This window comes from Phallusia mammillata, chromosome 4, assembly GCF_965637545.1.
Source record: "Phallusia mammillata chromosome 4, kaPhaMamm4.hap1.1, whole genome shotgun sequence".
Taxonomy (NCBI): domain Eukaryota; kingdom Metazoa; phylum Chordata; class Ascidiacea; order Phlebobranchia; family Ascidiidae; genus Phallusia; species Phallusia mammillata.
The window spans coordinates 20,541,424-20,557,666 of record NC_137255.1 but is presented as its reverse complement, the minus strand read 5'-3'; the positions used below and the strand labels follow the sequence as shown (position 1 = coordinate 20,557,666).

Genomic DNA, 16,243 nt, shown 5'->3' with positions numbered 1-16,243 from the left:
CTATATAAATCTTTGTTTTATATACTTGGACGATTGGACCAAAGATCACGAACTAGCGAGTTTCAACTAAGTGACTGCATTTTCTTTCCTCTGCATTACTTCTGATGGGTGGAGTGATTTCTTTTATTTAATAAAAGCAGAACAGTATTGGCGAAACGCAGTAACACACAAATCACAGGCAAGGTTCGTAGTAATATAGTATCATCTTTTGCAGTCAGGAAAAAACGCATGCATAGCAGTAAAACAGTTCTATGATTTCTATATACACCAAGCGGAACCCAAGTTATGATTTTCTTCACTAAAACTTTAACCGGGACTGCAAGAACGCCGCATAACAACCAGGCAGCCTAAAACAGTTTCTACAGTCACAAGCAAACACTACCTAAATCCAGCGCAAAAAAGTGTTTAGTTGGGAAACAGAGTCACTTTGATATCGTCGACCTTCACGAAGCGGCCACTGCGCTTTCGGTCGCCAGTGGGCGCAACAGAGTCATCAGCTTGGCGTTTTGACGTCCGTAGTTTGGCGTCCTGTATTCGGCTGGGGCTGCAAACAAATGTTTTTGTGTCGAGAATCAAAAGGCTACATTAAAAAATGGTGCCTATGCATCCTAAGGTATGCAATGCAACTACAAACGCATTCATAGCCCAAAAGCACAAAATTAGATGGAAAAGCGCTTAAACATAAAATAAATTTTACCACACTTTTTTCATGCAGCTTGCCAAACGCTTAAGCAGTCAGAAACAAAAGTTAAACTAAAAGCACTCGTGGTGGTTAGGTACATAACAAAACAGCACATGCAATACACGGCAAAACACTGCACAGCAACATATCTGCACTTGCATACGGTTAAAACGTGAAACTATGAAGTCAATAGAATCAGGAAACATACTAAGGCACCAAACAAAACAAAACGGTTAGCTTAATGAATTATTCTAGATAATACTAATTCATTTTGTAAGTATAAAGCATCTCTATTTAGCATTTGCATATTTAGTGACAGTAATGGTTGGTAAACGTTGGCTTACGTAAGGGTACCAGAAAGGTAAACAATGGCGGATATTATTGCACAGGTTGCGGAAACAAAATCTAGTATAGCAAGTATTCACGTAATATGTCTCTTGAACAAACATTGCCTACTGAAGAATTAAATGCCTTGGACTAGCTCACACAAAACAAAAGGGATTACAAAAATTACTATCCTGCATATGAAGCTGAAAACTATTTTGCATATTGTTAACATTTTACAAGCTTGCATCATCTCTCCACAGTCAAAAGGACCACAAAAATTCGGGTTCGGTGAGTTCTCAAATTTACAGTTGTCCTCACATTGAGCGCCTTCAGACTAGCCTAACTTTAAACCATCCCACTCGGTTAAAAACGATGAAAAAGACGGCTTTATGATTGGGCCGTGATCCGACAAGCTTGAACAAGGCTTAGCAGAGGTGGGTTCGTTCCGCGGGTTAGATGTTAGCAGCAAATCAGAGTCACTTGCACTGCCGGTCACCGTCGAAGGCACAACTTCCGCACAGTGGCGCTCCTGATACACGGTGATTGGTGTGGAACTTGTTGCAACAACATGTGCGGGTTAGTGAATGACAACATGCAAGCGTGCAAGGACAAGCATGTTAGTGCGTTGTGAATTGCAAATGTGAGGATTCGGGCCGGGTATTACAAATTATATGCAAGATGTTAGGACACATGGTATTTTGGACTAGGGCAGTGGCTCTTAACCCGGTGGGAAGTTATGTACATGCAGAGGGAAATTGTATCAGTCAATGATCTAAATTTTTGTTTAAAGCTTTACGTAAATATCTAAGTTCTTAAATGTAAGTATTTTTAATCGAACAAAGAATATAATAATAATGTAAGTCCAAAACATTAAAATAAAAATAACATAGGGGGGAATTTAGACTTGGTGATTCAGTTTAGTGGGAAACTACACCAAAAAGGTTAAGAACCACTGGACTAAGGGGAAAACAAAAAAGTCTTTAAACCTGTTTTTTTTTTCAATTTTCACTCTTATACTATTAAAAGAACTTATAGTAAATTAGAAAAATCAAGAAACATAAGAAACAAAACGCTTTTCTAATGTGGGCAATGCATGCGAAAGTCGATGTTTTTGTTAGCAAAGGATGAAAATCACAGCAAACAGGATTTCAGTGACGTAATTACCTCTGCTCCTGGTTTTCTTTGTCTTGGAAGCGAATTCCAAGGACGCGGTAGAGGTCTGATGTGGAAGGAGTGGGAGGATGGAGGGAGGAAGCGCGGGATGAGCACTTAGGAGAGGAGGGACTTGTACTGCGGCGAGAATTCGGCCTGAAGAAACGTTTAAAGTTTAATCTGGTGGATCATTATAAATTGACATGTTATTTTGATTTTCTGCCGGACAGGGTGGCGGTTTTCCCGCACAATTACGCTGCTTTCCGCCATCCAGTTGCTCATCTGGGCTTGTTTTAAATTAATTCGCAGTTGCGCTTTTTAGGCTAGTTTTGACTAGCAGAGTGGCGGTTTTTGAGAATTTGGGCTGGCAACACCGGTTACAACTCTTACAAGTGCCACAAAAAAGCAAAATCCACATAACAAATTGCATTCGAAAGCAAAATAGTATGTTTTAAAACGGCGTCAATTTCCTGTGATCAAGTGTGATCGGCTGAACACCGAGTACAAACATCAGAAGTTTAATGGTCGACTGAACCCAAAACCTACAGTTCTGTTCAACTGTCCTGCGTTCGAAAAGACCGGTTTGGTTATAAATAAAATCAATGTGGCAATCACAGCAAAACTGACAAGAGTTAGTGTTTGTTAGGGTGTGTATTTGCCGCCTTTGTCAGACAAACAAACCGTGGTTTACAGTGTTTTGTTTCCACAATAGATATCCCCTAATACCAGAAAAGCATTGCTTGTTTATAAGACGTAAAATGCGCCACTTTCGTTTTGTGCCCAAGGGAGCAACAATTTCACTTTTCGATTATACATACTGCTCCTGGACTGCTTAAAAAACATTTAGCTGGGTTTAAATTATAAATGAGGGTCAACCGGCTAATGGAAAGTATCGTTCAGCTAACTGATTTACCGTATGCGGACATATGCCAGGCAACCGATAGATATATATATATTGGTTACGTGTGGCCAGGCTTCTGTTACCTTAGTTATCTGTAAATGTTTGATCGCGGCTGGTTGTGTAATCAACGTTTTATGTTTGGCTTCGTTGATGGTAACGGATCAATGGTTATTTTAAATGCAGGGAAAACTACAGTACAACACTACCGCATCCGCATTGTATTGGTAAATTACAAGCGCAAAAAAATTTTTTTATGGGTCTGTAATCGACACAAATTAAGCAGCTAAGACAATGGAGTCAAGCCCTTAATACATGCCTGCTAAGACAGTCCTGCACAAGTATCTGGAAAACACTGTTGCGTTAAACTGTTTTGCTATATTGTAGTAGAAACGCTTTATCAGCAGAGGAACTCACCTGGACGTAGTAAGAGGGTGGGACTCGGGAGACGGACTTCTATTTATCGTTTGTGTCATGTAAATTTTGTCCAGTTTACTGTTGGGAGTAAATACGGGTGCAAACGAAGACGATTCATTGTCGGATGATTCCTGATCTGAGGTGTCCATGAAATCCTAAACCACCACCGGTTTAATACATCGCTATCGCAATAAAGGCTGAAATGCTTCAAAAACGTGAGCTTTACCTTTAAAGGTGCTTAACCCTTTCGCACATAGAACCCTATTTTAATATTTTTTTAAGTGTACGCACCCCTATGTGAAAGTCAAATTAAGACGTTTTGACTAAAAAAACATTTACAAGTGCTTTTACGCCAACCCATGGTGTTTGAAAGCCACTGCACAAAACATTCAAATACTTGGGTTTTGCATAAATGACTTGACATGGTTGGTGTTTTAAAACTCAACATAAACATCGTTGCTTTGGCCTGAGTATTAAATTTTATAATAATGTCCTACGCAAGTCCAGCTGATTCAAGAAAAACGCTGATATTGTTGCACAAAATAATGACAAAGACGGAAACAAAGCTACCCAAGTGCCACAGTTTAAGTTGCTCGTCTCACGAACGGTAACAGAGTACATATCGTAACAAGATCTCCCACCTTGGCAGTGATTCCACTCCAGCTTGCTGACAGACCTTTGCTTCTCATCGAGCTTCTGCTGCCAGAAGACGAAGCCCGTTTCTTCCCAGTCTGGCGATGTCCTGTAAAACGTCTTATGGTAAACAACGGAAAAAAGGCCGAAGCGAAATAAAACGACAGGGTTTAAAATCGTAAATATTTGTAGAATTTCGACAAGTAAAACGTCAAATGCGACGAATCATTGATTACGGTAAATGTCAAAAACTATACACATGAGCTTCACATTACTGGCACACGGTAGACCGGTACCTTACTAAATAATATGAAGCCATATTCAGTGTATAATGCAATTGTGCTCTAGCTATAATAAATACGCCACGGTTAAAAGGACTTTATCAACCAATGTACCTCGCAATGGGGTAATTTGCATAAAATCCTTCTGCAGCCAAACTCGCTTTTCCTCCTCAAAGTTTTGACGATCCTGACCAAGTTGCAGAAGAGCGTCCGTATAATATTTTCGTTCCTGGGACCAAAAAGCAAACACTTCATAAACATCGATAATTTGTCTGGTACCACAACAGTTGAACGAAATTTGTTAAATATACAACCTGTTTTTGTTCAGTTTCAAATATACTTTTACAGAATTTTTTTTTAATGAAAGACAGTAACTTAACAAAGTTATGACATACGAAGTACAAATTTAGCCGTTTTTTTACTGGAGATTTTATGAATGAAAGTGCGATCACAGCACCAGATAATTGTATTTGTTAACATTTTACCCTAGTTACTCACTGGTTGTTAACAAACCCAATGATTTGATCTGTGCCGTATAATTTACATTGGTATTGCCTTATACCGTAACTTCACAACGCTATAACGTCGAAAAGGCCGTCAGTATCATATATAGGAACGGTCACAGCTTCGTCGCCGTCCATTACACAGAGTAATTATCGTACAATTGATTTTCAATACACAGTGATATTTACTGTGAAGTGTCCCAGGTGACCACTTGACATTACTCGTTGAGGCATGATATTGAAAGCTTATGTGGTAAAGGGCAAAACACAATACAGACACAATGTTTGTTTTGTTAGAACCGCATCAAAACTAGTACCATCTGATTTTTTTAATAATCCATCCCATTATGATTAAGTCTGTAAACTATAGACGTAATGAATATGATGATTTACCATGTAGATTAGAAGCTGTCTACAATTTTATTGCTCTTGGCTTGTTTATAGAAGGGTTGTTCAATTGAACACAGAAAACCCAGTTCAAAACCTGTTACAAGTGCGACAAGGGCAAGGCCAACGTAGCATAAAAAAGATCCTATGGACCTAAAATACATTGTTAATCGAAGGTTCGAAATGTTACCTAGCTCGCATGATCATTGTAATAGTTTAACCCCAATATAAAGGATAAAAGCGAAGAAAAACAAACTAAGTATTTAACATCATATTTGTACGAAGGCGCTTCCCATGTTCTTAGTTGCTTAGGAAGTTTTCGTCGCAAATAGAGAACGTTCTAATCAGCAGGTTATTAAAAATCATAGTTTGTTTTGCCTGGTATCAGGTGTTATGGTTTTGAGTTGATAGACAACTTCGCGCAACCAATCCAGTTACGCCACGTCACCCACCTTCTCAAATGCCAGGCGTTGTTGACGAAACTGGGACTTTTGTTTTTCTAGGTCGGCTTTCTCCTCGAGAAAATATGAATCTTTCATCATGTGGGTTTCTTTATTGCCGCCTGAGAACATGAATAAAATTTCCAGCATAGCAGTTTCCGTGTTTAAACTCTGCTTGTTGAGTCATTAACATCAAACTTTAATAGCGTTTTGTGCTTTGATCGAATTCACGATAACTGAACTTCGCCAAAATAATTTCTGTTTTAAAAACTAATGTCGTTTTGTAGGTACATTGGGTTCGGTAGATGGTTGCTTAAGGCGAAACATCGCACAAAATGCACACGAAAGCCTAATTAGTTGCACGTAAATATACCTTGGCTTGCAGTAAAATAGTCAATCAGCTGTTGTTGTTCTTTGATGACACGTTGATACTCTATCAGCTTGTCTGCAAACAAGACAAAATACACATTGATAGGTTACTGTGTAGGCCTAACGAAAGCCAGCTGTGGACGCAGTTGGTTAATAAATAGAAGCTTAAAAGGGCTTTACAGGTTTTTCCTTGTTAAGTATTGTGCGTTTGTGACCTAACATTACCCACATTTTGTCAATTATTCGTCACAAACTCCCACGGACGGCACAATGCACTGGAACTTGAGCGCAAAAGGCGGTGGAGCAATTCCAATCCATTAAGTTTCCGCGTCAACGATAATTGGCGGTGGGATTCAACCCAGGGCATGTCGCAAATGAACTATAGTTTAAATACGTGGAACGTATTACCGGCGATCCGCAATAGTTTTATTACACTGCTGCCCAGGCATAAGCCTGTAATTAAGCTTAGGGATTAGAGATGTGATTTCAATTGCAAGCAAAGAAAGATTACTTTACCCACTTATGAGTTAAACCTTGCATGTATGTTGCATACAAAGGTTTACACAAATCTAATAGCGATTTTTTAGTCGCTTTAAAAGTGATATATTGTGCTTAGCGCCATAAAACCAACTTGTCATTTTTGTTCTATGTTGGATTGTAATTGCATCAAGTATTGTGTCAAAAACCTTAGACACTGGCTCTACATGCCAAGCACTGCAAGACAAAGGTGTTAAATCAAATCACATCTGTTTAATATTAAACAGGTTTGGTTTATATCACATTCAAAGTCCAGTGATACTAATTCAAACATACCACTTTGTATTTCTTGTTCAGTTGAGGTTTTTCTTTCCCTGTGAATTTCCTTTCTAAGCGCCCGCCATTTAGAATTTATGCTGCGCTCTATGTCTTCCTTCACCATATCATATGGCATATCAAACATGCCTTCAGAGAGGTCTGATGAATCCTGCTATTAAAAATAATAGAAAGCTCGCAATTGCAAAATCGTCAAAAACTTTTAAACAAACCTTCTCAGGACACATATCAGTGATTTCTTCATTTTCCTCAGCAACAACCACTTTGCTTGAGTTGGGGCTAGCTGCAGGAAAAATGTATAATATTAGGCATAATCATCTAGAAAAAGGAAAACAACAATGTGTTTTACTGTGATTTATTCTTTCGTTGAGGGCTGTGACAAGTTCATCTTGCATTTGTTTGAGGTATTGGCGCATGTCGTTATTCTCTTTGAGAAGTTGCTTTTGAGAATCCTCATAGTTCATGATGATTAAGCGATACATGTCTTGTTCATTACTGAAATTTTTTTTTCAAATGTTATAAGACTAAAAAACTTCAGTTACACCACAATAAAACCAAGTAACGTTAAATACAAATAAACACAATGTATTTCACTGCAGGAAAAAAAAGTGAACAATTTTGGAACTCACTTTTTCCTAGTTTTATCTGTACTCCATCTTCCCCTTCTTCCATCAGCCCTTTGAAGAGAATTTAAAATTTCTATACCCAGCATTCTATCTTGTCTTTTGTCCTGGAATTACATATTTTTGTTACTAACAGCACTTTAGGTAAACATGCATGGCACAGTTGTTACCTGTAAAAGTTGGTGCAGCTTGGTTTGCATTTTCTCAATTTCTTGCATCTTCTTTTTCTTTTCATGTTTAAACTGAGTGTCCCGGCTAACCAGTTCTGCCGATAGGCGACGACACTTCTCTTGATCTGCTTTCAGTTTTTTCCTCAGCGATTCCATTCTTTGGTTGAGGTGGGATTCCTCAATGCTTTTTGACTTAAGTTCACGCTCCTTGTTTGCCAAATCCTCCTTTATACATAAACAAACAAAGCGTTTACTGAGGTAAAATGGTTGAAATATCATGCACAAACCTTAGCCAATGATAGGAGATGTTGTAATCTGGTCATTTCACTTTCAGCATTTCTCTGCAAGTCTGCTGTGTCTGAATGTGATTCCAGTGACTTTTTGTAAGAAAGCAGAACATTATGTGTGACATTGATGAGAGCAACTTGATTCAAGCCGCAATCAGTAGCTATCGATGGGTGTCCATAAATGGATAACTCCTGAAATACAAATATCAAGCTAAAAAGCAAATCAATATACTCAGAAAAGGAAAGCAAACATTTTATTTCATTTGGAATTGACTTTATGCATGTAAAGAACCACTTAAAGTTATTTTTTACTTGGTTCTGAGAGAAGGAAGTACACAATGCAATAACTACAAAAGTAAGAAAGATATCATTCTAAAAATTTTACACACTATATTAGAGGAATTTAACTTTCCAGCAACAAAAAATTCTGCAAGATTACCTGATCGAGATAATTCACACATTCATGAAAGTTTTCATCATTACAAAAGTGTGTAAATGTTGCAACCCCATTTGGCAAGGTTCTAATCAACAAGGACAACAAAAAATAAAGTAATCAACAAGGACAACAATTAACGCTTTGAAGAATAAAAAACGTAATTTGTTCATATACCTCTCTTGCTGATTTGAACCTCTTTCCATGGTCAAACTGCAAAACGCGCGGTGTGTTAGAAGTTGCAACTATATTTAAGTATGTGTTGGATAGATTTGCAGGCTTTGCATTAAAATATACAGGGCACTGCCACTCACTGACCTCCACATGAACGTTTAACAACCACCTGCTAACACCACAACAAATATGTGAGTTTAAAAAAGCATTTAAAAATGTTGCGCCATCGAGTGTTTACGAAATTCGGCAACGGACAACGTTGGATTTGCCTAAATTTCACAGAAATAACTACTTGAAATTATTTTTGACTGTCGAAAGATGAGCAAAACAAAATAAAGCAAAGCAATAGTCTTAATTGCTCTATGGTGGTACAGATTTGCAGTTTGCAGTGCAAACTTTGCACTCAATATCTGAAGAAACGCAACTACTGGAAGTTTTACCAAACACATTCCGCGAAACTAGACACACAACTGTAGCATTCTTTTACATTTTAACAGCCTTGTTTTTGTAAAAAAAAGTATTACTATACCGGTAGTGCCAGGTATTGTAAAAATGTACCGCACCTAAATTTACGGACAAAGATTTTCTTAAATTATTCGCGAAAGCAGATCCAAAATCCAAACATGCAGTTTTACAATCTACGCCATACACTTTTAAAAATATCAATCAAGATTTAGAAATACTTTTTTGCTTCCCAAAAAAAAATCGCAGTATTTTTATCAGTGTGGGGAATCACCGTAAAAATCACGTTTTCCAAAATCCAAAGTCTCTCTTATATATACTTTGACGTTTTCTAACAGGCTTGCTTCGCGTTGGTCTCTGATTCTGAACGAATTTAAATTTAGGAATTGGAAATTAAAATGTGGACCGTGGTGCAATCGGACTATGTAAACGACGTGATAGAACTTTAAATTGGTGACATCAAGCTAATTCCCTCTTCCCTGTGCTTCTAATTTTCGTTTTTTCGTGAAGGTTCCGCGTAAAGAAGTGTAGGCTATTTAAACGTATACAACACTAAATAGGAGGTTTTACATTTCTCTTTTTTCAAACCTATAATCCTTTGAAAAGGATGAGCCATGTTGCAGCTGGTAAACGAATGTGGAGCAGCTTATTTTTGCAATACACTTGCTCAAGATCGATCGCCAAGTTTGCCACCAAGGTTAGCAGACCAAACTAAACCAACTTTAACTTAAACTGCTTGAAACTGTACAAAGTGATCATTCGAACTTAAACGTCAATGAAAAAATGTGTTTGTACCGTGAGTAGATGTAACAAAAATGTCCACCAAAGTTTAGCAGTCCAAACTCCAAACTAAACCAACTTTGACTTGAACTGCTTAAAACTGTTCAAAGTGAATAATTGAACTACAAAAACAATAAAGAAATGTTTTTTCTTTAATTTGAGTGGCAAAATAATGACTTTTTTTTGTAACTTGAGATTTTTTAGCAGGATGAACCCCCATGTAAGAACAGCAATGCGGTTTCAAGGTAAATGCTGCAATTTATTAAGTAATTAGTTAATGCAATACAAAATTAAAATGTTTTTTGTTCTGTTTTATATAGTAGGTCTGACAAGGAACAACAAGAGCATTTTGATTTATTAGGCAGAATTTGCTCTTATGTCTTTGGTATGTGTTGATTTACTATAAGTTTGCCCTGGGATATTGTAGCAAAGCCATTTTTGATACTTTAATATGATTTTGCAATAGCTTACTAGTTTAATATGATTTTGTAATGGCTCAGGTGTAGTTTGATTTACACTACTAAGGAAGATGAATTTTATTGTGCAGATGCATGTAAACCTGATGCAGAAATATTAAGAAAACACAATTTGGTTAAACAACATCTCGAGCGCAACTGCCATTTTCTCTGGGGCAAAGATGCAAAAGCGGAGTTATTTGGGTCAGCTGCAAATGGATTCGGTTTCAAATCAAGTGACCTAGACTACTTTGTGCAGCCCATAAAACTACCACTTTCCTCAAAAGGTTCAAAGGTAAAGTAAAAGCTTTAATAAAAAGCAAATTGCCAGCGACGTAGAGTAAAACGTATTCATTTTTATTAAAACAAACGTTTCGACAAAACTATTGTCATCATCAGTGTAAAATGTAATGCACAAGTGAAAACAAGAAAACACCTAATTATCACTGGTTTTATCGTTATCTCCATTTTGTCGGCAACCTTTTATCAGCGTGACGCAGTTGATTAAACTTTTCTCCTTACTTTTCTGTATATAAACGCGTTGGTTTCACTTGTGCATTACATTTTACACTGATGATGACAATAGTTTTGTCGAAACGTTTGTTTTAATAAAAATGAATACGTTTTACTCTACGTCGCTGGCAATTTGCTTTTTATTAAAGCTGTTATTCAAGTCCGTGTCTTGTGTACCTAAAGTAAAAGCTGTTTTGAATTATGGTTGGTGACCACTGACCTCACAGGTTTCTGTTCCTGATTTTGGCATTACATTTTGTGGAACAGTTTCTGTATGCATATAGCATCAACTTAATTGCCCTGATGTACTTTAAACATAGTTGGTAAATGTGCAAGTACTCTAATACTGACATACCTTTAGTCAACTCTAGTATATATTGTTATAACTGATCCCTTAATCCTAGTACAGGGGTCGGCAACCCCTGGCACGCATGCCAAGGTTGGCACGCGAGGTGTTTTTTGACAGTATGCCAACCGATTTGCCTGTTTATATTGGAGTAACATTTTAACCTGTTACACTGCTTGTTCATAGTTTTTATCATGCCATTGTTATAAAAGTCAGCCTTACATGCATGAAACACTCTGCTTTCCTTGTATTATTGATATCTGCTGGCACGAACCACTATTATTTAGAAAATCGTTGGCACGCGAAGCCATTACAACATGGAAATAACAAGTAAATTGGCATGCGTTGCCTAGAAGGTTGCCGACTCCTGTCCTAGTATATTCGATATATAAAGTGTTGTTTTTGTTATATTTTTTTTAGTCTGTTGCTGTTTCTATGGGAAATAGATTAGCAAAACAACTGCGTCAAGATCCATGTTTCAACAAAATTATGTGGATTCCTCATTGCCGAGTTCCTATTCTTCGCTGTGTTCATATTTCCACACAAAGGGAACTGGATATTACATTTGATAATGGAGTAGTAAGTTTATGAGTTGTGTGTTTTTTCTAATAGTTATTATTATTACTTAAGCTTAGTAAACACGTTTAAAAAACTTCATTTGCACTCAATTTTGAGTTAAATATTTAAATGCTTTAAAAATTGTTTTTGTTAAAGGTTGCTCGTAACACTCGGCTTCTAGCCCATTATGCAGCAATTGACTGTCGATGTCAGATCTTGGGGTTTGCAATGAAACTTTTAACGAAAATGGCAGGAATCGCTAACTCTCAACACAACTTTTTATCTTCCTACGCATACACCCTAATGGTGATATACTACCTCCAGCAACTGAAGGACCCAGTGCTACCTCAATTGCAAAAGGTACCAAACTTACAGTTCAATGATTTTACTCAACACAGAAAAATATGTGTCAAGAATACTGTGTGCCACAATTTGTTTTCTGGCTGAAAAAAAGTGTTCCATGTGTCGAAGTTTTTTTGTATTTTTACCGCTTTTTGGAATTTTTTTAATGCAAATGCTATCTTTGCACTAAAGCAGGGGGTCGTTTTGGGGGTGTGTGGTTTTAACTTTAAGTGAATGACCTTGTTGGACTGGTTGAAAATCACTTTTGTGTATTGGTAACATTTTGGTCTTTTGCAGATTGGACAATGTGGGTCAATTCTGTGTGGTGTACATGAAACCTGGTTCTATGATGGAGAATTGGTATTTTAGCTTTATTACAAAAAAACTTTTTTTGTTAATGCGCAAAAATGTACATCTCATTAACTGAAAAAATGTGTACATGCAGTAAGGTGGTATGATTACCAAATTACACCTAAATTAGTAATACTTTAAAGACCCCATTTGTTTGTTTCAATCCATTGTTGGCTTTAGGTGGGGTATTCTGTGACCAAAAAAGCCACCTGTGGCCTTTACGTAACCAACTGTTAATATACGTCTGTAGCCCCAACCGTACAGATGACACAACAAACAATATCGTCAATGCAGTCCCACAATAACATAAATTGTTTCGGAAACAGAACAGTTTTCCAAACTCTGCACTTACAGGCGTAGAGTTATACCGGGGAGTGACTTGTGATCATCGGCGTCCATACCATTTGCAGTATCTGCACCTGTACGATACTTTGGCGGTATGGGTCCAAATACAGATGCCCGAAAAAGTTTCTAATACAACATACTATGCATTGTTAACTCCCAAACTGAGGTCAATATAGCCTATTAACATTTCACCTATGTGGTGTTTTAGGAAGGTGTTTGGCCTGAGATGGGAGTTAATAAGCAAAGTGTCGGTGAGCTTTGGCTTGGTCTTCTCTACTTTTACGCTTACGAGTTTGATTACAATTCACATTCGGTGTGTATTAGAGGTTTGCCGCGCAAACAGCTTCGGGTAAGTTTCAGATCAGTTTTTATGTATTTTTATAATTTTTTTCAAAATAGAAAAATATACACGGATCTGTTCACATGTTTAATGAGGAAAATACCGGCCCAAATAGACGTGAATAGAGACACACCTGATGTCGTCTCTCATATTACTGCAGATGGCATGATTATTTGCCGAAACGTTTAAATATTAAAGCACGTGTGTTTGGGCTGTTATTTTTCTCATAAAACATGACAAAAAGCATAGTTCTACTGTGCATTTTTTTGTTCTCAAACTTTAATTAACATACTAACATCGCTAAATGTGCCTTGTCGTGTCGATCTTATTGCGGTTTTGCTATAATCGTTTAACAAAACTATTTTCTTTTTTTTAAAGCATCGTCACATGACGATTTACGACCCCTTTGAATTATCTCGAAACCTTGGTCAGTCGTTGTCACAGAATAACGCCCAACATATTCAGCATGTGTTTCGCACCGCTTATCAAAATTTCAGTCAATCGCCACCACCCAACTTGAAGAACCCAGAGTTGGTCGTAAGTTTTTCAGTTTTTTTTGTTTTCCAAATCACTATCAGATTGTGGCTAAAAAAATTTATTTTTTTTTCGTTTAAATCAAAACGTTAAGTTTTTATGTAATGTACCGTTGTATTGTATATCGTTATTGGGGTCCATAAAAAAAGTCTGTTATAGCTGTTTTACTGACCACGAACGTAGTTTGCCAGTTTGAAACAGTCCCTTTCAACCTTTGGTTTGCAGTGACACAATTATTAAGCCTTAATCGTTAGCAAAACTCTGATCAACATTTTTTTGTTGCAATATCACATAGCTTTGTTAAGTAGCAACTTCTTGAAACAAGAATTTCTAGGTAAATTGATTCTCGGAATATTTCCCTGTTCTATTGCCATTGTCGCAACGATTTTTAGGTTAGAAATATCGAACAAAAATGCAATAAAGTCCGGTGCATAGTTATCGAGAGGCTTTGTGAACTATTGCAATCGTCAGACATATCCAAAGCCCCATGGGTTAACATATACTGGTTTAAAACGGTAACTTATTATTTTAAAGAACTATTAGCACATTCTCTGAGTATGAAACTTTAAAACTCATCTTAAAACATAAAATTTCACAGAAACACTATTTTCTGGCTTTCAAACGACCCAACCGAAGGTTTTGGCGTCACGAAACGCTCTGAGAAGAGATTTTTGTTCTGTCCACCATATTACCACTTGCCATGTGAGGTCTGTAAAAGGGCGTCAAGTCGATGAATGCTGCGAGATGTGGAAGTGCCTGCACGCCCCCCAAAACTGTATTCGAATGCTTGCTATGCAACTAGTGAAATTGCAATGACAAGTCGGCATATCTGTGGCCTCTTGATAAAAAATTACTACCAGGTTTTAGAAAATAAATGCTTTTATCATATCTCAGCTGCTGCGAGATTGTTGCATTGATTTTAAGTGAATCCGTAAGTACAGGCCTTTTTAGTACAATATGAAACCCACCAGACTATTCGACTTTCATCTGGTGCTTATAATAAGCAGCTTATTCATCGCTAAACATAGCAACATTGCGACTGTGCGACGGTTTATTGAAATGAAAACTGTATGTCACTGTGGCAATTTCTGTGACTGACGCTTCGAACTTGCTACAATAAAACTGTTCAATTTTGTTTTACGATCGTGTAGTTCTTGCTAGTTTAAATCAATACGCACTAAGTGGGTCTTCGGTGTCATGCTTGCCCCACTTTTAAATATGCTTGTTTTTTGGATTGGCGAATATTATCATAATTTGAGGAATTCTAATTTTTTTTTTATTAAATATTCTGGTATTCCGGATAATCGAATATTCAGGTTTTAGTCGTTTTTCCGGATCGAATCAAATATTACAGTTAGTTTACTAATTCGATTAATTGTGATCGACCCATAATTAGTGTATATAACGTGTTGGTGTGTGGTAGAACTAAATTCAGGTAAAAGCCTGGCAAGTTGTACATGCATTTATAACTAAAATACTCTTTACCAAAATTTGAAAAAAAATGGAAAAGGTTATATCGCTTTTTATAGTTTAACGATCCGTTTGGTATTTGCCAACACAGATCCGATTCCAATAATAAAGTTGACTAAGCAAGAGAAGGGTGTACAAAACGGTTACCAGAAACGTAACTGTAGGCTATACGTGGCAAAAGGTTTTAAGTTTTGCAAATCTCTTGGCGCTGTCCAATGGTATTTGCCAAACCTTGTCTGTTTGGAGTGTTTACATTGGTAGGATTTCCAATTAGCGATGAAAACAGCACTGAGACAAAATATTTTTAAGAAAAACATTGAGTATATCTAGGGACTTCATTATAGATATATGATATACGAACATTTTTAACACCATTATGTAGCGCACGATGCACCAGCAGTGACAATTATCACTATTGAATATTAATAATTCAATTATAATTCAGCGTAAGATATAAACTTTAACCACTGATGTTTACGTAAATTCGTTGCGATGGGTTTCTTTGCCTGGGTCTCACAAAGATGATTGTCCTGTTGAAACCAGAAAACACAAATTGCTTGTTAATACAAAAATATTTACAGAAAGCCACTACGAAAGCACTTAACTTCGCCGCGCTAGGCAGTCAATGAATGGCTATTAAGAGTTAATAGTGGACGAAATTTGAAGGAATATAACTGCATCCGCCTTTGTTAATGGGGGATGGTGTTTGATAAAACATTTGGCTAAAGGCAAAAAACATCAAAAATATGTTTATAGTAATCAAACATTACACAAACCTACGGTATAACAATTTGTGAAGCTGTAAATTTGTAAAGTGTTCAGATGTTTAGATAAAATCAAATATTTCAAAAAAGAATTTGTGTATGAAGGTGTACAACAGGTAGGTCTACTCATGTAGCCTACAAAGCTTCAATAAAATACCAAATCATTTTTACTAGTTTATGGTTCGTTATAATGGCAATGAAAAATAATTACACTGTTGCTTCACACAATTAACCAAAAATATCCGGCGCAAGTCTCGAAAAACACACCATAACATTTTCATCAACTTCACAGTGTGTACCGATTGACAACGTTACAGAAAATACTCCAAACGTGATCAGTATTGAACCTGTAATCGGCGAGACGTTTTTCAAATGAAAAGCATTGCCGAATGAG

The 16,243-nt window shown here is 36.9% G+C and overlaps 2 protein-coding genes across 7 annotated transcripts; one reads left to right on the top strand and one right to left on the bottom strand.

Annotated features, from left to right (window-relative positions):
• Positions 1–109: 109 nt before the first annotated feature.
• On the bottom strand, positions 110–8,781 carry LOC145224173 (afadin- and alpha-actinin-binding protein B-like). 3 transcript variants are annotated; one of them, XM_080090613.1, is made up of 15 exons: positions 8,593–8,778; positions 8,422–8,503; positions 7,983–8,174; positions 7,696–7,920; positions 7,532–7,632; positions 7,252–7,397; positions 7,115–7,185; positions 6,903–7,056; positions 6,094–6,165; positions 5,733–5,842; positions 4,505–4,619; positions 4,118–4,218; positions 3,477–3,631; positions 2,174–2,317; positions 110–544 (listed from the first exon to the last, which is right to left on the bottom strand). In XM_080090613.1, exons 1-15 carry the CDS (start codon positions 8,619–8,621, stop codon positions 406–408), a joined length of 1,836 nt encoding a protein of 611 aa, XP_079946739.1. In that variant the 5' UTR covers positions 8,622–8,778; the 3' UTR covers positions 110–405. The 3 variants fall into 3 exon arrangements, with proteins under 3 accessions (XP_079946739.1, XP_079946737.1, XP_079946738.1); XM_080090611.1 differs by lacking the exon at positions 110–544 and adding an exon at positions 571–1,563 and having other exon boundaries at positions 8,593–8,781; XM_080090612.1 differs by lacking the exon at positions 110–544 and adding an exon at positions 571–1,563 and having other exon boundaries at positions 6,903–7,053; positions 8,593–8,781.
• Positions 8,782–9,542: 761 nt separating this feature from the next.
• On the top strand, positions 9,543–14,755 carry LOC145224175 (terminal uridylyltransferase 7-like). Of its 4 annotated transcripts, none has more exons than XM_080090619.1 (10): positions 9,543–9,748; positions 10,039–10,076; positions 10,155–10,216; positions 10,379–10,581; positions 11,566–11,724; positions 11,860–12,063; positions 12,343–12,405; positions 12,950–13,090; positions 13,460–13,618; positions 14,214–14,755. In XM_080090619.1, the coding sequence occupies exons 1-10, from the start codon at positions 9,659–9,661 to the stop codon at positions 14,274–14,276; spliced, it is 1,182 nt and encodes a 393-aa protein (XP_079946745.1). In that variant the 5' UTR covers positions 9,543–9,658; the 3' UTR covers positions 14,277–14,755. The 4 variants fall into 4 exon arrangements, with proteins under 4 accessions (XP_079946745.1, XP_079946744.1, XP_079946743.1 ...); XM_080090618.1 differs by having other exon boundaries at positions 10,152–10,216; XM_080090617.1 differs by having other exon boundaries at positions 10,036–10,076.
• The last annotated feature ends 1,488 nt before the right edge of the window (positions 14,756–16,243 follow it).